Source organism: Pithys albifrons, chromosome 4, assembly GCF_047495875.1.
Source record: "Pithys albifrons albifrons isolate INPA30051 chromosome 4, PitAlb_v1, whole genome shotgun sequence".
In the NCBI taxonomy this organism is placed as follows: Eukaryota; Metazoa; Chordata; class Aves; order Passeriformes; family Thamnophilidae; genus Pithys; species Pithys albifrons.
This window is the reverse complement of record NC_092461.1, coordinates 31264871-31286706: the sequence shown is the minus strand read 5'-3', so window position 1 is coordinate 31286706 and position 21836 is coordinate 31264871. Positions and strand designations below refer to the sequence as shown.

The following is a 21836-nucleotide window of genomic DNA, read 5'->3' as shown; positions in this document are numbered from 1 at the left end:
AAGAAACCACTTAAGAACACAGAAATAGCCCCAAAAGGGAAGAAAAAGGAGTATGCTGGTGAGCTGAGAGTTGTCAGAGCCATCCTCCTAACAACTGGATGTTCAAGTTCCAGTTGTGTCTTGGGCAACCAAGAGTATTTATCCTATTGCACAATAATTTACAACTGATCTGAGATGTCCATTCCAAAGGCAACAAAACTCAGGAGGTCCAACACAGTTTAAGGGCTGCTCTTCCACTTCAGAAACAGGTTCTCTGGTTGTCCTAGTTCAGCAGGTGGGACCAGTTTATCACTTTGCGTATGTGACCAAAGCTGTGTATTCTACACCCTCTATTCATTTCCCATGAACTGTTAACAATGGACCATTTGCAGCAGCTGCCCAGGGCACACCAGACCCCTCAGGCTGGGAGCTGGGTGGGAAAGAAGCCTGTGAGATAAGAGCTGTGATAACTCCCCTCCAGGGAGCCGTTGGCACCTTCACACCCAGCCTGAGGGGTCAGGTCTGCTCATGGGCCATCAACGATCCCAAAATCCCCCCTGACTCACAGAGTCAGATCCCCCATTGTGGAACTCCCAGCCCTGGGGAGGATGCTCCCACCTGGACCTGAGGGTACATAGTCTGGGGGTGTGAAGACCTTGGGGAACCACTCGTGGGCTCCAGAGGAGGACCAGAGCCTCGACAGGAGGAGACCACCCCTTTCAACCAGACTGCGACCGCCACTCTCCACCAGACTGGGACCATCATCTGCACCAACAGGTTTTTTCACTTCCTTTTACTTTGGACTTGGGGGAACCACGTGGGGCTCAGCCCAGGGGCCAACAAACCCCTTTGAGTTTGTGCCCCAGGGTGCTGGGTCATACTTTTGGGTTTTGTGAGTTAAAACCAATTTCTCTTTGTGCCATTGCATTTATTGTAATATTGTTGTTAAACCGTAACTCTGACTTATAATCTCTTTTGTGTTGGGTTCATTTCTCCTGCTGGTTTACCTTTAAACCAGCACACTGGTTCATAACACAACTCTGTTCATGAGGAAAGGTGTTGCCAACCCTTGAGGTGGAACAGCCCCAGGACAGGCACAGGAGGTCCCACAATATAATGACAATGACAATGACAATGATAATGTCTGGTGCAACCAAGCCCCATGTGCAAGGCAGGCACTGCTGGGGACAGTACCGTGTCTTTTAGCAAAAATAAACAGCAAAAGTGGGGGGCGGAGGCTTTTTTTAATATGTATTTAAGAGTTTCCACTCTCTTTGTGTAAAACCCCACTGAGTACAGGGAACAATGCAGGAAGGTTGGGGAGTGCCTGGAGCAAACGTGTCACAACTCAAGAACTCAGAACAAAGAAGGAATCATGTTAGAAACTCCCTGACTTAACAACTCTTAAGAAAGGAACAACTGGGAGGGCAGTACTGGAGTCAGCTGCAATCCTGTCACCAGAAAGGATTACAAAGAAAGGGGGAAAGGCTGTTTTCAGCTTCTATAGCATCCCTGGAGGGTGGGATGAGTTGAGTCCCAGACAAGCTCTGCCTCTCCAGCACATACAACGTGGTGACCTGGAAGGGAGACCTCCAGTGTTGAGAATGTCCACAAAATACAATTTGTTATTTCTGCCACAGCAAACCCAAACAACCAGCTGAAAAAAACACTCCTGCAACATCTTCTGGCAGCAGAACCAAAGTTTTGCCAATAAAACAATTCATGCCACAAAGGACCTGCACGAGCTGCCCTTCAGGACTAAACACCATCACTAATATTAAAAACACCCAAACAGGAACTCTGGAAAATTCTTCATCATCATGACATTTATTTCCTCCTCTTCAAACCCTACACAAAATAGACGTGTAGGAGAAATAATTCTTTCCTTGTCAATTTTGAGTTAATTCTCCAGGGAAATCTTTAAGTAAGAAAATAAAAATTGAAGTTACAGAATTATTACAGTACTTTGAAAACTTAGAAGAATTAGATATTAGTATAAAGAGATTGAAGGCAACATTAAGACTGTAGAAAAAGACAGCATTAGATCTTCAGAGTAAATACAGGACAGTATCAAAGAGACCATTAGAGCAGTGAAAATCAAACATAATTAAAGGTTACAAAAATATTTAATATAAACCAGCGAGCTTCAAATACTGGGAACTGCATCCAAGTAAGGAAATCAAGAGAATATGAACTCTGCAAAATTAGAGGTAACATCATAACAAAGCCAAAAGGAAAGAAGAAACACTCAAGTTGTTAAAGAGCAATTTGCTGAAGATCTGAAAACTTGACTTTTTTTTAACGTGCTACAATCAGTAGGACTGTGTAGAACTGATGATGCTGAGTTAGGAAAGTTCCAGGAAAACAAAGAATTAACAAGAAAGCCAAATAATTCATATAAATTTTCCCTACAGGTGAACTTAGAGATTTGTTCCTTTGTGAGACAGGAACGAGAGACCCATCTCAGTGTGAGATTTGAGAGGCAAATCATTTTCCTGTAAGTGTGAGAGTGAACTCCAGTGCAGTCTTGCTGAACTCCCACATTTAAGTCCAGTCCTCAATCTCCTGCTCAAACTAAGGTTTTTACCAGAGAATTTCCAACATCATATTGTTTTAAGGATATTAAGGCAATTGAGTAAATCTTAGGCATTAGTGCTGAGCTCAACACTACATAAATAAGGCTTTTATTCAAAGTGGGGAAGCTTAAAAAAAAACACCTTAAAACACTCAAAATAATAAATGGATCTGAAGTTGATTAAATTATACACCATCATGGCCTACTGACCTTTTTGGCTGAGAAATACCAGTCATAAGCCACAGATTTCTGGAACTGGGAAGGACCATACACATACACACAATTTTTCCTCCCTTTTCCAGACCATCCACCACCACTCAGTAACTCACTGTAAATACTGAGTTGGGGGGAGGGGGGCACATTTTTGAAGTTTGGGTTGAACACACCTAAAATAAGGCAGTTTGTGTTTGGGGGGTTGGTTTTGTGCTTTACCATGGTCTTATACACCACATTAAACCATCTAATTTGATTCCATAAACTTACAGGCTCAGCAGCATTTCAGAGAAAAAATATGAATTAGTACAGAGTTTTCTATTCCTGCAAAACCTGAATAATCTACTCCTCATGGCTTATTCTGGAAGATGCAGGACAAAAATACACAACTGCACCACAAAATTCTTATTTCCCGCATATCCACCTTCCCATCAGCTCATCTCACCCACTCAGTTAAAGGGATCATAAAAATTATATCATGTATTTCCCTATGAAATGAAATATAAAGTTATGCAGAAGAATAAAGCAAACACCACAAACACAACGTTTTTTTTCTGAACAGAGTGATATTCAAATTATTGCATTATGTTCAAATTCCATATTAAACGAAGACAAATTAAAGCTGTATTGGAGCTTACACAGACAACAGCATAAGGAACAAAAGTTCTTGAAAGGGTTTTACTCTTCTTTCCACCTATCAAGACAAGGAAATAAGGCTGGTTTAAACAAACAGAGCCTAAAAGGAAGAATTCTAAAAAAATCACAGCATCCAAATATTTCCCATTTTGATGCTCTTCCCTATTTGTGCATGATTTTTGCTTTTGAAAAGTCTTCCATAAATGTCACGTCCAAGATTTTCTTTTACAAGTGACACAAAACTCCACAGGTTGAACAGGTGAAAACCAGAATTGTGCTGTATTTCTTAAATGGTTCCAGAGCATCTTTCTTTGTGCTCTTGTGTCTTCAGTAGGGTCTCTCTAATTCAATTTTTATTAAACTATCTAAAAAGGAAGTTTTCAAGACCAACTTTAGATTATGAAGTCAAATTATCCATCTTCCTGGCAAAAGGTCTTTTCACATATTCCAAGAAGTGTCCTCATCTGACTTCTCCCAGTTGCAATCCTTTTCAATTATGCTAAATATTCCCAGCACATCTATAAATATTTGCAGATTTATGTTCTCACATCTTCATGTGCCAAACCATACATATTTAACATTTTGATCTCAAACATCAATTCTCTCAATCTCTAAGCTGCTTTTTGCTGCTCTCCCATGAACCCCCTGCAATGTTACCCCACGGGGAAGGTTGAGGTTACCAGGATGATTTAACTACTGGATGGAACTTGTGTCAGGAGTTACCACTCAGTAGAATCCATATTGAAAAAAATTATGTGCGTATAAATAAGGAATATATTTTAGAATGACATCCAGTCCTAACAACATTAAAGTATATTTATTAAATCCATTGCTGGACAGATTTTTCTATTAATTTATCAGTTTCATTGCACAAAACAAAAGCTTTATCATTTGTATTGTTTAGCTGAATTTGCCTGGCTCCCATTTTGACTGGCCTTTACTATTACTGTTTTCCATTAACCAAACACTAAATTTAATTGTTTTCTCCACGTAGAAGCATCTGATCACTTTAAACAGGTCATATCTTAGTCTTCCTCCAAACTAAACAGATTGCTCTTCAAACACCCAAACAAGAGCTTTTTCTCCACCCTTCAAAGCTCTATGACATTTTAACACTGAAATACTGAGAAGAGCAGACTGGAGACAGGTAGTTGATTCTCATTCTGAATGTAGCAAATGTGAACACTTAATTTAAAAACCTGGCTGTATAAAACCAAGGAGGGTTTTGAAAATGCTACAGAATTTTTTTATCACATAATGAAAAGATCTGTTAGAGCAGAGGCCAAGAAATGTGCTGTTTACTCCTTCCCTTGCATGATCTGTAGATGTTTGATGATCAGGATTTCTGCCCCAGAGCTGACCTGCTGACCAGGATGAACAGCAGAAAGATGGGAACATTTGTAAGCCAGAATGGAAATTCTGAAAATTGTGTCTGATTTCAGAAAGCCTCAAAGTTCTACCCACCAAAGTGAGGATCTCCTGAGCACCCTCACCACAGCCAAGGCTGTTCTTGCTCTGTCTCCAAACCCTCAGTGAAACCAAGCTGGAAAAAATGGATCTTAACTTTAAATACAAAACCATGAAAAGCCTCAGATGCTGCAGACTCTGTCATGAACTGGTGACTTCTTGACAAGACCAAAGCATTTCAATTAATGATATCCATTAATGGTACAAAGGAAAATTAACTTGAACCCACAGCTGGATGAACTGACACTTTGAATTTAACAGTGTCAGACCTGCTCCAACTCCTCTTTCTTTGCTCTGACTCAAACACAAGAACAGTCTGAGCCTTGGCCTACACCATAAGAGATCTGCAGCTGGTGTCTGCTCAGCTGGATGGTGGGTTTAAGATAGGAAGGAAAGTTTTCTGCCTCAAAAAAAATTTAAAAGTTGCCTTGTTCACCACCTTGAATTTGTAGAATTTACAGATAAGAATATTCTTACTTATCTTCCCACCTTTCCCCCAAGTGAAGGCAGCAGCCCTGTTGCACTCAGGGTTGATTCATCTACAAATTCACTATCTCAGCAACTTTGTGATAAGCAAGACCAGAATTTCTGAACTTTGTAGGCTCTTCTTTAAGACACTTTTGTCCTGATGGCTCAGTCAATTAACATGGCATGGCCAATTCCAGAAGACAATTAATACAATTTTATTAATACAGATTTACCTCTGCTTAAACAAGCCCTTCAAGCCTTTACTGGACTGGGGGACAGAACTTCCAACATTAACTTGTTATCTCTTTTACCCTGTCTCAGGGCAAGCTAGCAAGCAAATGTTTCTTACTTTTGAGGAGGTAAAAATGTAAAATAAAAACTACAAAACTGAAAAGGAAAGGGAAAAGATTTAATCCAGGTACTTAAAGCAATGGTAACTTTCATTCTGAAATGACAGCTCAAGTAAATTATAAAATACAATTTCTTGTAATGACTAAACAAAAATGGCCCAGAACCTCAGACCGAATTTAAGCAATGAAGTCTCAGCTGTAAATCAAAAGGAAATCAGATTTGAGTTCTGAACAGAGCACATAAAAGTAAAAAAAAAATTATTTATATGATACCACACCTGTACAATGCCTCTTCTTGAAAACCATTGAAAACAGATGCTGTGGTACCTTCAGGTTGTTAAAGAAAGATCACTTATTGAACCTGGAAAACCTTACAAAGGCCTAAGAAAGTCCCATTGAAGGGATGAAACTCTGGACATCATTAATCAAGGTCCTGGAATTTTGCCAACAGCTGTTCCAGATACCCTGTTCTGACATTACAGGTAGCATTAAATTTGCTTTACTAGAGCAGTTCCTAAAATAATAAACCCATGCCTGTTGTGTTACACTTTCAAGCAGCAAAGTGCTCCACAGACTTTCTTACCAATAAAGCCATATGGGTTTAGGTATTTTTATAAAAACTAGAGACAATTAAAAAAAAAAATCTTCATTGTCTCATTTTTAAACATTTTTTACAAAAACTATTCCAGTGTTTCATTATTTTGCCTAAACTAAAACTCCTCTGCTATTTGCAAAGGTCATTATTTGCTCAATACCTGCCATGAAAAACAGAATCTGATCCCTCCTGGCAGTGCCATGATTCAAAACCCCAGTCCCTTGTCCATCATCTTTCCTTTGACAAGACCAAGAGTATCTTTAAACATGTGCTTTAGCACAAGTCACATTTTACCCCTTTTCCTGCTCCAGACTTTCTCCAACTTGTCCACTTTCCTTCATGTTCAAGCCCCAAACTTTCCTTGAGGCTTTACTTCTGCTCACAGAAACAAAAAGAAACCCTTCTTTTTTTGCAGGCTCTGTGCTGTCCATCCATCCTGGGACATTTTTGCCATGGTGTGATACTGGTGACTCACTTCTTTCCTTTGAAAATTGAATATTCTCCCTGATATTCCCCTCTTGCCCATTTTTGGATCTCTGAAGTCTACCATGAAAAGGCCCAGTGGGAATCTCTTGGATCAATTAAGTTCACTCTCAACTATCATTATTAAACTTTTAGTACATAATTGCACTGAAATAATCTCAGAATTTAAAGCAAACAAAATTCTTGCTCACCCTATGAGCAGAGGTTTGGGGTTTTTACAATAATCCTGCTAATTATTAAAATTGATTGTACTCAGTGGCTGATGCATTTTAGGCATTTGACCACCAGTACGTGTTGCCACGATTTTTAAAATTCACTGTGATAGGTGAAACTTCTCTGCCTTGAAAGAGAAAGCAAGAACCAGAGACATGACCACCTATTTCTCACACTCAGACACAATCATTTACACACAAATTTTAGGTAAGATTCTGCACAACAACAACAACTGTAATGCACAACACGCCCCAACCACTATGAGGAGCAGAAAGAAGTCATCACATTTCACAATCAAAGGAGACACCCTGACCCTGCTAAAATAAACCATCATGGACAAATGTCTGAACCTCAGAAGTCGTCCAATGCACATTGATTGCCTTCATCTCAGTTTGCAATTAAAAGAGGCAAAACTCCTTGTCCTAGTTCAGCAGGTGGGACCAGTTTATCACTGTGTGGGTGTGACCAAAGCTGTGTATTCTACACTTTCTATGTCATTTCCCATGAACTGTTAACAATGGACCATTTGCAGCAGCTGCCCAGGGCACACCAGACCCCTCAGGCTGGGAGCTGGCTGGGAAAGAAGAGCTGTGATAACTCCCTTTCAGGGAGTCATTGGCACCTTCACACCCACCTGAGGGGTCATGTCTGCTCATCGGCGATCAATGATTCCAAAATCCCCCCTGACTCACAGTCAGATCCCCCATTGTGGAACTCCCAGCCCTGGGGAGGTGCTGGGTGTTCCCAGCTGGACCTGAGGGTAAATAATCTTGGGGTTTGAAGACCTCAGGGACCACTCATCGGATCCAGAGGAGGACCAGAACCTCGACAGGACTGTGACCATCATCTGCACCACCAGGTTTTCCCTTCCTTTATTTTGGACTCAGGGGAATCACGTGGGGCTCAGCCCAGGGGCCAACAAACACCATTCTGTTTGTGCCCCAGGGTTATACTACTGGGTTTTGTGGGTTAAAACCAATTTCTCTTTGTGTCATTGTATTTATTGTAATATTTTTATTACATTGTAACTCTGATTTATAATCTCTCCTGAGCTGGGTTCATTTCTCCTGCTGGTTTACCTTTAAACCAGCACACCCCTAAATGAGCAACTTGGAAAACTTGTTCCCATAATTCTTTAGCTACATGTTGCTGATGCCACTGGAAGTTTCCAGCATGGCCTTCACCTTACAGAGCAGAGCCAAAGAGTGCCCAGTGAGGAGGGAGCCCAGGCTCACCTGGTTGCTGGCAGGGTGCTGACCCGGGTGAAGAACACCGACGGCTCCACCTCCACATGCAGGCCCAGGGAGAGGTTCCTGTAATACCCTTCCACGTGTCCTGGGCCACCAGAGTACTTGAAATTCAAAATGGCTTCCAGAGTCTGGAGAAATAAAAGCAAAGCACTTGTTAGTTATTTTTGACTACTGTGCATTTCACAAGCTCAATTCAATTAGACCACAGAAGTGATTTGCAGATTTGCTTTCCTAACCCATCCGTTCTATTATCTCTGGAAAAAAGACAATCTAACAAAGAGCTGCAGCTCAGGCAAACAAAAAAATTAGGCTTTTTTGCCTAATCCTTGTAAAAACTAAAGAGTACAGCACAAAGTCAGGTGGAGTTCCCTTTATATAATTCCTCTCCCTACCACATTTAACACTGAAAAAAGGAAGAGCTTATTCTTGCTTAGAAGACTTTAGGGTTTATTAAATGCCATGCTACTTCATACTCTAGAAAAATAGTCCCCACTTCATTACCTGCATAATCAAATGGAAAACCTTCGAAGTTTTGGGGCAGATAAAGATCATACAAAGCTGAAAGCATCTGGTCTCTCGACAAGTCCCTGCAAACCTTCACTCGTCTCCATCAGCCCAGAGATCAGATCAACACTGGACACTACATCCTATGCTGGAGCTTGTGTTTATAAGCACAGATGTTTCCTTACAAACATTTATAAACAACACCAATCTCCTCTTTGGCTTTTAGTACATTCCTTATATTAAAACTAAGCAAAAAGCAAAAAACAAACAAACAAACAAAAACAACCCAAACCTCACATCAACAACTTCTCCAGGAAAGCCATTCTATTTATCAGGTGCCATCAATCCTCGGACAAGTAAAAGAAGTCTCCATTTCAACAGAAGATTTACAAAAAATTTATGAACCAGTTCCTTTTTTCCATAAGCTCTAAGGAACAATCTAAGGATTTTAAAACTTACAAAAGAACATTTCTATTTGATACCCATTCTGTTTCTGAGTCTGGCTCAAGGAAAAGAAACAGAGAATCAATTCCTTAAATTACCACAATCCAGTGATTCAAAGAATATCAAAATCCAAAATTTAACATTTTGCTGCATGTTCTGCTATTTCCAGCCGTCTTTTAAGTGGGTAAATCCAATTCCTAATTTAGTTTAATTAAAATTCATGAGAGTCACTTTACAATACAAATCAAAACCTTCACTGGGCATGCTGGACATACCCCTTTACTCTGTTTATGTCAATCCCTAATTGTAGTTAATGAACTCAAGTTTATGTTATGTCAGGAGAGCTAATCACTATTAAATGGAAAAATAAAAAAGCACAAACCAATTCAAAACACACTTCATCCTAACCAACCAGCTGGACCATTCAATAAAAATCAGAGCCAGGGTCCACAAGTACAGAGACCTGACACTTTTACATGGCACTGAGACAGCAGGAGGACATCCCTTCTGACCCAAAAATGTAAGATCTGACTGGGGACGTGTTTCTGAGGACAGCAGAGATGTTGAGCACCTCTGAGAAGTGCAGAACACCCCAGCCCATTTCCTTTCTCTGGCCACGACCATTTGCAGTGGTCTATGAACATGCACACACAAAGATCAAACATCAGCACTGCAGATGGAGGTGCAGAGAGGGAGCAGGACTGAAAGAAATAATTTTTTCAGAACCCTTGAGGTGATTAGAGGGAGTTTTATTGCTTAGGATTTATACAATATGAACCAAATTCAATCTCCTTTAAAGCCCCCTATGCACATGTACTTCAGAAAGGACTCCACACACAATATGAAAGATTGATTTTCTACCTCTGTGATAGAAAAATTATTCCTACACCTTCATAAACCTATAAAGATCCAATTTAAAATAATTTACCACTCTCTCCCACAGCTCCTGCAGAGAAGAACAGCCCAAATGCTCCAGCCCCCAATTTAAATAATGTTGTATCCTTCCTCCCTGTCAAACCTACACAAATCACAGCCTGAGCTGCAGCTTCTCTTTGTCTTTACAAACACCAACAGAATTTGAGAGGTTTCTCCAAAGTGCATCCCTGTGGCAGGAGGCCACTCTGAACACCATCCTGCCAGTGGATGATCCATAAAAAGCAAGGGAAGGAGGGTTGGAGAACACTGCACTCCCATGGCAGGCAGGAGAAGGAGCCTCTTGATAACTGATCCCATCTGCAATTCAGAAAACCTTTGGACTGGGGGGAGAGTCTTGTTTTTCAGCAGAGCTCCATTATGGAAACTCAAAAGCAAAACTATAAACACATTATTTACTATTTATGATGGCTTTGGCTTCACAATTTTTAATGATTTCATTGATCCTTCCTTCTATCAATGAAGAAAAGGGAACAAAAGTGTTTCCAAGGTGACCCTTATCCAACAGCCCCCGACATCAACAGCACCCACAAGAAATATTTTACAGATAAACTATAACAAATTACTGCTTTGCTTTCTCACACTCTTTGTCCTCACACTATTTTCTGCATAGGGCTGGGACCAGGTGTGGTTTTTCTCTCTAGTTTTTCGTGGAAATCCTTCCCATTTTCACTTCCATAATAAAATTAAAACAAAATCAAAGAACTGTTGTTTCAGTAACACGATGCCACTGACAAAAAGCAAAGCTTTGGGTATTAGAGTTTCCCAACTAACTGACAACAACCAATGCCTTCTGCCAGTCCCTCAGGGGTCACTCTGAGCAGCAACACCTTTCCATACTGATTTTTAATTGCCCCTGAAAAGGAGTTCAAAGTTCAATGCAGCAAACCCCACTGTTTCAGCTCAAGAAGTTGTCTTGGACCGATGGTCTGTTAAGGGAACCAGAACTGGATGACAAGAGAATCCACCTGCAGAGATTCAACCATTGTATCCTCTAGGTAAAGGAAAATAAACATTCCACAGGAGAACATTAAACATTAGCTTAATTTCAAATTAGTAACTCTCACAATTATCCTTTTTTTTAGAAAACATCCTTCAAGATATGAAAAGCTTTAAAAAACTCATTTTCTTTTAAAAATAGCCTTTAAAAAACTGTTGAACAGCAACATTAGAAATAATAAACAAAGAAACAACCAACAATGAGAACAATGTACACAATCTGTGAATCAGTAGTCAGGAAACTCAAATTTATAGTGATATATCATAAATAAGCAAACAACCAACAGGTGCTCATATACTTTCCTCCTCCCTGCTGAAAACCACTATTATACATCTAAAGTTTGGGGGTTGCAAATTTTGCAAACTTGGAAACAGTTCAGATCAGAAGCTCCTGAGTTTAATTCTTACATCATCCATTTTGTTTGGTAGATTTGGTTCTTTGTTCTTTGTTTCTTTATTCCTAAGCAATTTCACTGGCAATAACTGAGTTTATCCCTGTGTGTATCTTGCTGCTGGAAGAATGAAAAGATTCTATTATTATTATAAGCTTTTGTTCTTGCAGTGTCCCATCACCACACACACATCCTGCTTTTTGTGTTTCAGAGAGCAAAGCAAGATTTTGGCCTCAAATTTTTGCCAAACTCTAACATTAATGTTGTAACTATTTAGCATTGGTGTTTTCCTTAATTAAACTAAGAAATCATACTTTGTAAGGCAGGCTCACATACATCACATTGCCTTTTCAGGTCTTTTCTAAACTCCCTTAGTGTGGTAAAAATGACACTAAGTAGATCTCAGCACTTAAGACAAAAAGTCAGTACTGAGCTACAGGCAGTTTGCTCCCAAGAAACTGCAGATGTTGACTGCAATAAAAGTAAAGAAACACCAGGCTGTGCCCCTGCAGACTCCTCCTTAAGACAGAACACCCAAAACTAAGAACTAAGGGGAAAAAATCAGCATGAAAACCAGATTAAAGCCATATAAATTCAGAATATAATCTTTCCATTTTAGTTTCTGAGCAGATTCTAGAAGACAATTTTTGCTAATGGGTATCATTTCTCATGGGATTAGGGCTGGAAATTTGAAAATGAATTTATTTCTAGGTGTGTAATATTCAAATGTACCTTCCTTTGGGGGAAAAATATATATAGATATACAGATATGACTTGCCAAACCGTAAACACAATTCATCCCCCAATCCCATCAGGATCCTGCCCTGCTTCTCATCCAAAGTCCCATTAGCAGCACCCTCTCCAAGCATTCATGAGTGTTCTGTCAGTCTTTATGGGGTTTAGCCCCTTTGTTCACTTGATACCTTTTGTTTTCTGGTTTGTTTGAGTGTGGGGTTTTCCTGTGAACTGACCACAAAACCCAGTTTTGCTGAACTCCTGTCTCCCTCCTTTCCCCTCCTTCCCTGACCACTCCACTCCCACACTCGACTCTGGTGAACAATCAGTGAGATTCACTGAGGACAAACAGAAATAAAAATGCACCACTTCATCAGTTCCACCTCCCAAAAGAGGAGCTGCCTCTACAAACCCTATTCCTCAATTTCTCCTCTGTGTGGAAGCCTAAAATCTTTAAAGAGCTCCAAGTATTGTGTAAATAAGTTGTAGAACAGGAATTTCAGCTGCCTAAGAGTAACCAAATAAATGCCCTGGCAGTAAAAAGAAGAGTGTCTCCAGTTAACCACACTCCTTCAGCAGCAGGACACCCTGGCAATGCCAACCTACTGCCAACAGCAGAGATGCCCCTCACAAATGGGCATTACTGGAGCAAATCAGTTGGTTAAATCTTGGTTGTAATTAAGCCAAGGTCATGAGTTCAATCCCCTGTGTGGGCCACTGACTTAAGGGTTGGACTTGATGATCCTGGTGGGTCCCTTCCAACTCAGAACAGTCTGTGATTCTGTGAAATCCTAAAGGATCCTTTTGAAGCCAAGCACAAGGACTTTTGAAGCCAAGGACTTTTGAAGCCAAGCACTGCTCCAACAACAAAATTCCCACAGGAATACAGGGCATGGAACAAGCTGGATGGGGTTTTTAAGGGAAAGACCAAAACATGAGCATTGGGAAGGAAATGGAGATGTCTCCGTAGCTGAAACCAGGGAAGATGGGACTCAAAGACATCAACTTCACCCCTTGGAGTAATGTGTGAATACAAAGACTGTGCCTGCATTTAGGGCTGATCTCAGAGTTCACTCCTGGCACTTGGGAATGCCCCACCCATGCCTGTGCATTTATCTGATAATCAGAATTAATAGAGATTAACACTTCCTTGAGCTTTAATATATGATGGTCTAATGAAAGACAAATACTTGGGACTTTTGCTTCATCCTCCCATCACTGAGTCTCCAGCCCATGAATCCACAAGGTAACCTGACAAACAGTAAAGTCTGTAGGAAAATGAGGCTTAAAGAATCAATTTGTGTAAAAAAAATTAGACTTAGCAGCAGTGTTGGGAGAGGCAACAGGTGCCTCCTTTATGCCCATGGGCTGAACATTCTGCTGCCCACTTGTGCTCAGGAGGATAAAAGGGAAAGAAAATACTCCCACACCAATAAAGAGGAAAAGCAGAGAAACTGCCGACTAGCTCCAAATTCTGTAATTCTCTTTGGGAGGACAAAAATCTCTAATCTAATGGGAAAAAATCCTCCAACTAAATGTCAGTAGCATCATGTCTTTATTACTCCCTAAGGAAAGAACAGCACTACTGAAATCTGAACATTCTCACAACACACTCCATGGCTTCTGAGACACACACAATTCTTAGCATTGAGTCTTTGGACCAGTCTCTTACTGCAAAACTCAGTCCTTAAGGGCTTGGGTGGTGTTGATATCTCCAAAGCTTCTTCCATGCAAGAGGTCACATCATTCCTTTCCACTAGGACCTTAGTTTACTTGAAATACTGATATTGAAAAGACATTTAGGAGGAGAAGTGTAGCATGTCAGTTGTGTTAAGGACAGCATCAAGCCTCTACCTCACAAGGTTTAACTCCAGATCACTATTATTCCAAAACTGAAAATAAACTAGTCCTCAATGAAGTCTTTAATGCCTGGCACAACCTCAGGCTGCCCAAGAAAGGTCCACGTTAAGAAATGAAGAGATTAGAGGTGGCACACATGAACACACATATCTGAATTTTATTTCCTGCAGAAAACTACATCATGGTTGATAAAAAAAATAAATTCTACCATAAACTGATTTTTCATACAGAAATGAATGGTGGAATGAGTGTGCGGTGATATCATAGAATCAGAGATTGATTAAGGTTGGAAAAGACGTCCAAGATCAAGTCCAACCACACAACTTTGCAGAGATAAATCCATTCATTGCACTCTCTCTCACTGGAGAATATTAGTCCTTTCATTTACAGTTAAACTGTCTGATTTTCTGATAAACAAAATATCCTTCGGGTTTCTTGTGCTTTTATAAATGCTACAACTCTCCTTCTTTTTTTTAACTAAAATATAAATTCTATGTTTTTTAAGGAGAAACTAAACCACCAAGAAAGGGCAGAAGGCACTTATGGATTTCTCTGAATGTCAATCATGACACAAATCTAAACCCACTGGAACACTCAGCTGATCAAGGCAGAATTCCTCATTTTCCCCAAACAGGAAAAGAAGACTCTCCCCACAGATATTGGTCCTTAGAGCACCAAATAGTGTGGTAATTGATAGCAAGAGCCCTGAGACATGCATTAGAAAAAGGAAATGCATATGTAATTATCTTGTAGTGCATATGTAACCATCCTCCAGGACTGAACTGCAGCACACACTCTCCATGCTAATTCTTCTCCTCTGTATTCCATTAAAAATACACATGGCAACCACAAAAGCCACGATAAAATCCTCACCAGCTGATTAAGGCACAAAATAAATTGTGCCTCTGCAGCAAGTCAGACCTTTTCATGCACAAACACCAACAAAGTCCACGTTGTCATTCCTGATAAGCTCCTTTAGCAGCTCAACACAAAATTAAGTGTCATTTTAGCACGTGTGGTAACCAGGTGGATTTACACACTCAGTTCAGCAAGAAGGGAGCCTGTTGTGCTGCTGCTCTGGTGCACTGTCACCCAAGGACCCCCTGCTCACTCACTGCCTTCCAGCAGCAGTTTTTGCAGCACACCAGTGTTTATCCAGCTCATCCATCCCCATTCCTGTCTAGTTAAACCCTGAACAATGAAAGTGCTGCAGCCCCTTGTAAAAATAGCACAATGGCAACGACAAGTAGCTGAAGCTAAATATAGCTCCTGTAGGGAATTAAACAGCACACTTTACCCCTCCCCAGGCTTAAATCAGTAAGCTCCAACAAGGAATCTCTAGTGAATACACACAGGAGCTCAATAAATCCCCCTTAAGCTTACAAGGCATATTCTGAATCTGTGCTGGCTAAAAATAGCCATGTTTATAATGAGAATGGAGATGTGAGCAGAATAATATTAAGTTTAAAGGCAGGCACAGTGTAGTCATCCCACACTTAAAAAACAGGATGAATCAAAGGTCATTGTGACAAACAGATACACAGGCTTGACACAGAAAATATAATATACAGCAATCTTGTACTGAAGTGCATTCATCTCTCATTAAACTCCACACTTCCTAATCGGTGCTGCAGCCACACATTCACAAGTATCTTGTGTGCATTTCTGAGCTGGAATACAAGCTGTTACTTCCAAAAGACAGGAGTATACAGCATTACTCCCCTGGGCAGTAGTCCCTCCTGGAGTTTGAATCCTCTCTAAAGCATTCAGGAAATATAACACATAATTCTTTTAGTAGTGTTAATCACAGAATTCTGCCTTCCTTAATTAAAGGCAAATTGCCTGCAGGGTCCTACCACTGCAGGCAGATGCCCAAGGGGCTGATGTACATCTTTTGGTGCCTCAGAGGTTGTACCTCCCCCAGGCTGGACCCAGCTCTGCTCACCACAGCACCTTGCTCTTGGCTGAGACACAGAGGAGAGATTAAAAACAACTCAAACACAACGTTTATGTGGAATGTTCCCATTGAGAGATTTCTGCCTGCTGACACTGGAGCACAGAATCTGTCCCAAAAACATGTGTCAGGGAGTTGGGAAGCCCTTCATGCTGTTCTGGGAGCACCTCAAGGAATGGAGGGGCAAGTTATCACACAAGGTCCTCAATGATTTCTGATTCTGAAATCACAGAATTTCATAGAAGGCTTGGGTTGGAAGGGACCTTCACAATCATCTTGTTCCAACCCCTTGCCATGGGCAGGGACACCTTCCATTATCCCAGGTTGCTCCAAGCCCCATCCAACCTGGTGTTGAACACTTCCAGGGCTGGGCAGCCACAGCTTCTCTGGGCAACCTGTGCCAGGGCCTCACCACTCTCACAGAGAACAATTTGTTCTTGATATCTTCTCCAAACCTACTCAGTTTGAAGTCATTTCTCCTTGTCCTGTCACTCTAGGCCCTTGTAAATAGTCCCCCTCCATCTTTCTTGTAGCCCCTTCAGGTACTGGAAGGCCACAATTAGGTCACCACAGAACCTTCTCTTTTCCAGGCAGAACAACCCCAATCTCTCAGCCTTCCCTCCCAGCAGAGCTGCTCCATCTCTCTGATCACCTTGGTGGCTCCTCTGGACTCGCTCCAACAGCTCCATGTCCTTCCTGTGCTGGGAAGGACAGAGCTGGAGGCAGCTCTGCAGGTGGGGTCTCACCTGAGCAGAGCAGAGGGGCAGAATCCCCTCCCTGATCCTGCTGCCCACACTGCTCTGGATAAATCCTGCCCTGACTCTGAAGTAGGAAGGTCCAAAGAGAAAGTAAATGCAGAGACAGATATTGATCAGCAAAACACACACACACCTCCTACAAAGGGGAAATTCTCTGTGTTGGGCTCAGCAGCTCAGCCTGGTGCTCCCAGCAATGGCTGAGAAGAAACTGGTCTGTAAAGAAACATCACTACATGTATTTTCCTCACTGAAACCTCTTCATTGCATCCTGTCAGTTGAGTCCCAGGAGTGAAGGCATGAGCTGCTGGCAGATCCCTCCTCAGGATCACACCCATGGGACGTGGATAAAACCAACCTGCGGGCACAATGGTGCAAAGAACATGTATCCAGCACAAACACCCCCCATGGCATGAAACCATAAATGAAATAATGTCTAAAATCAGTCACAACCCAGAAAGAACATCAGGAAAAATCAAAACCAAGTGCTGAAGATGTGACTCCCCAGCTCAGAATGACACCTCTGAACAAGCCATCATCCACAAGCAGGTCCTGGCTCACTTTTGAGAGAGCCCTTTTTAAATTGCTGTCCCCCACATCTGGCTGCTGCAGGCTCAGTAAACAAGCATTATCCTTCAGGATATACTCTCAGTTGAGCACATGAGAGTTTGAGAAAGCTGGATGGCACAGGTAAGGTCTGCAGGTGTGAGGGTGAGTCTTCTCTGCCATCCTGCCCACCAAAGCAATGCTATCCAGCCTGCTATCCTTGGCTCATAGGAAACAACCTGCAGTCCTTGGGTAACACAGGGAAGTTATTCAGGTTTTGGTTTTCATGCCAAACAGTTCTCCACTGTTTTACATTTCCTCAACACAGCCCATCCCTTCTCTGCTCCTTCTCCTGCTACCAAGTCCTTTATGAGAAAAAGGGCTAAGATGGCACACAAAATGAGGTAAGGACAAAAGAAACTTTGTTGTGTTCTCCATTCCTTCACTTTCTAATATTCTGTTGCCAATATTCTACTTGCCTTTTGCATTGCTGCTAAAGATTAAGTGAGCAGCCTTGTGGAATGTCTCAGGCTCCAAGGCCTCCACCCTGCATGGCAATGGTTCATTTGAAGCTCAACACGGCGCCTTTGCAATTAAGACTCTATTTTCTTCACGTTCATTACTTTACAATGCACATGGGATCACTGCTGATCTTCACCTCGTATTTTAACAACCTCCCTCAATTGCAGGATAAACCTGTAATCCCTGAGAGCTGGTTTCCATGTGTGCAGCCCTTGATACACTTTGAGACTTTGCTAATCCCCACAATGCCCAGATCCTCTGTGAGCAGGAACAGGCATAGGCACAATCCCGAGGAATTGGGCTGGAATCCACATTTCCTGGGGGGAAATGGGCCATTTATCCCACCCTGAACCAGCTCCTGACTCATGAGGGGACCTTCACTCTTACCTCACAGCACATGTGTCTCTCAAAGACTTTGGAAGTGTGTTAGGAATCAACTGAGCAACATCAATGGCATCCCTTTGGTTTATGAACTCAGAACTCTGACAGATTTGCTCACTGTGACACTGCCCTTCATAAACACCATTTCCACAGAATCCCAACACATGGACCTTGTCATGAACTCTGCAGTTACATTTCTGTTTTCACTCCGCTTTCCAATAGGAAGTGTAACGTAATTGTATCAACTGCTCTGACTCCCCAATGGCAAGAAGAAACTTCACTTTTCAAAGCTACACATCTTTAAAACACCAGAGAATATGAATATTCCAGACAAAGAAGGACAAGTCACATTCATCCCCCTGCAGGCACATGGCCTGACACAGATCCAAACCCATCCCCACTGCCCAAGGAAGAAAAAATTATTTACAACACATGGATCCATCCCATACAAATGGTTTCATGAAGATCTCAAATCCATTCACTGCTCAAAACTGTGCAAAAGCCTCCTGAAGAATCCAGTTCCCTTCACTAACTGTATACTTTTTATTCGTAATATTACTGTACTGTGAAGAAAAATTATGCTCACACCCTCAAAAGATAAAGCAAATCCTCCTCTGCAATAGCTCCAGTACCCTAAAAAGAAGTAATGAAACCAGCAATTCTGGAAAAAATCAACTATAACATGTAAGAGATCCTTGCAAATGAGTGATCAGATTTTTACAGGGGAGCTCCTTGGTATTCTTGGGTTAAACAATCCTCATTTTTTCAGGAATTCCTGAGATTAGAAGGGATAAGCCCAATTCGTGAATTTCAAAAGTAGGAGCAAATGAAGAAAGGGGCTTTAAAAGAGGAATTTGAACAGCTTCATCAATGGATCTGTTTATTTAGCACAGACATGAACATATAAATATGGGAGATTGAGCACTTTGGATTTCTCAGCTGCTCCTTGGACTGGAAATAGCGGCTCCAGGAGCACAATCATGTTCAAACCCACTAAAGTTATGAGCTAAATGTATCACTGATTCAATGAGCTTAATATGGAATGAATATTGTAAATTCCTACTCCTTAATACAAGGATAAAAACTAACAGAATAAAAAGAATAGTAAAGTAGTTTTCAGGAATTACCACTTCAGAAATTAAACCTGTCCTACAGTTGAGACAGAAATGGGGACCCAGAGTTGCAGAACTACTACTGTACTCACTACATAAACATCTGTATTCTTCATACAGACCAATTAGGCACTAAATATAACAGATCATCTCACAAAAATAACATGAAAAAAAGCATGTTGTTACTACTGAGTTTTCTCCTTCCAACAAACCACGTTCTCTAAAGTCACCTCAAGGTCATTACCTTCAGGTTCAGGAACTCACCACTAATGTGAGAATTTAACAGCAGGTGGAGAGGTCTTTTCCTGAGGGAAACATGACCAATTTCATTCCCAACTCTATGCTGCAAAATCACCTAAAATCATCATATGCTCATAAATCAGAAGAGTTCTCTACTTTCTAGCAGAAGGACCAGAAATACTTTCTGTGTAAATACAAAAATAGTCTCTGATTCCTTCCTTTTTTCTCCAAGACACTCAAGAACATTGAACATGTTCCTCCATCTTCCACCAACACAAAAGTAAAATTTCAGGACAAAACTTTCTCATGTGACCACTTTACTCTCAAGGGATCCCCAGTGACCTAAACGAGTGCTGAAATTCATAATATTTTTACAAAATGTGTATGTACACATCTTAAACACAAACATGCACATACTAAGGAGTGCCTGGAGGATGCTCTTGGTCACAGGATTAAGTTTTATGTAGCTCTGAGAGGACCAGGGAGTTGGAGCTGATGATCCTTATAGGTCCCTTATAATTTCATATATTCTATGATTTCATGAAATATGAAAGAGAGAAAGAGAGTCCTGATACTTGATCTGTAAACCACTATTTTAATTTTATTAGGGGTGCTAACTTGATTTCCAACCTGAGTTGTTAGCACACACTCAAAAGGAGTACAAATGCTTATTTAAAAAACACACTGAGTCAGCTCAGAGAACTTCATAAATATGCAGCAGGAAACTCCCCAACAGTGACTCACAACTTCAGAGCTTTAACACAGACACATAATCACGAATTTTCCAACTGTTACTCACACCCCATTAAATCCTGAGCCAAAACCATCCTGCTCCTGTGAATTCCACTTGACCAGCCATTGAGCTGCACAGAAATAAGAGCACCATGGAAAAATAAAATCCAAATCAGCAAACTGGGAAGGGTGCTGAGTCTCCACAGCTTTTGGGAAACTGTTTCATGTAACACACCTGAGAGCTGATTCCTTCCCATGGATGGGGTTTGTATTCACCTCCTTTCTGAATGAGTGAATGACTGACTGAGCAAAACAAAACAAACAAGAAAACAAAACAAAACAAAACCCTTGACAACTTTTTTTACCTAGAAAGGAGAAAATGAGACATGGATGATCTGCCAACATGCAACCATCTCTCAGTTTCTTCTCCACAGAACTCTACTCATGTTTAACTATTGAAAGTGCAACTCTGTATGATCCCACTTAATTACCAAAAGTCAATAGAAACACAGTATCTTATTCTTGGAATATCCCTATGGAATACTAAGTTTTCAGACAAAAAAGAGAGGAAGGAAAGCCAATTAAAAGCATTATGGTGGAATGTTAATTTTATTTTTTAACTCAAAATGTATTCAAGCTGAATGATGAGGGTTTGTTTCATATAAAGCAAAATATATTTTTCTCTCTTTAGTTCATTTGGGGGATTTTTGGTGTTTGGGTTTTGTGGTATTTTTAAGACAAGAGTAATTACATGAAAATTAGATTTGGTTGTTCAAAGTATTAATTTCAGCCACTCAGAATTCCTCCTATGCCACTGCACATCTTTTAAGCTAAATCAGTAGAATCAGGTGAGGCCTCAATGTCTGATCTGCTAAACAAAGTGTTCCCTCCCCATTCCAGACTGACTCCTGGGAGCTGCTGACCAGGAGAAGTCCCGAACATTCCGACATTCCCAACATCAGCTTTCCCTGAGCACAGCAAGGAACTGAAATGTTTCAAACTCAAGAAAGTTCAGCAATAAATTTGGATGACACTCTCTTTAATAGCAGAGAAATAGTATCCAAAACTCGCTTGCAAAGTCAAGCAACACTGAAGCATAAATAGTTGACTCCATGTATCTTGATGACAAGTGTCACACCCTGCTTTAAAAAAATAATAAGATTCCAAAGAATCAAGTTGTTCTTGTCCATCTCTAACATTTTAATTTTATCTTACCAAATGGTAAACAATCTGTTTGGCAACTTATGATCTATTTTTACCAGGTAACAGGAGGGTAACTTTTCCTATTGAAATAAAGACAAAGAAGAAATCAGTTTAAATATAAGAATGTGGCAGCTTTACTATAGGAAAAGTTAAATTACTCCCAAGGTCTCTGCTTGAGGGCTGATTTGTAATTGTTTGCCTAAGGCAATCTATTTGCATTCAACCCATATCAGAGAAAAAAAAGAATCCAAATGGATTTTAAAAAGGCAATTAACTTTTCCAAAACAGACAAGAG

At 40.8% G+C, this 21836-nt stretch overlaps 1 protein-coding gene across 7 annotated transcripts in view; it reads right to left on the bottom strand.

Annotated features, from left to right (window-relative positions):
- Positions 1–21836, bottom strand: part of TRAPPC9 (trafficking protein particle complex subunit 9) — a 464855-nt gene that overhangs the window by 307366 nt on the left and 135653 nt on the right. For all 7 annotated transcript variants that reach the window (XM_071553785.1, XM_071553786.1, XM_071553784.1 and 4 more), the window contains one exon: positions 8215–8357. In XM_071553785.1, the coding sequence (XP_071409886.1) occupies positions 8215–8357 (143 nt within the window). The remainder of the gene's footprint in view (positions 1–8214; positions 8358–21836) is intronic.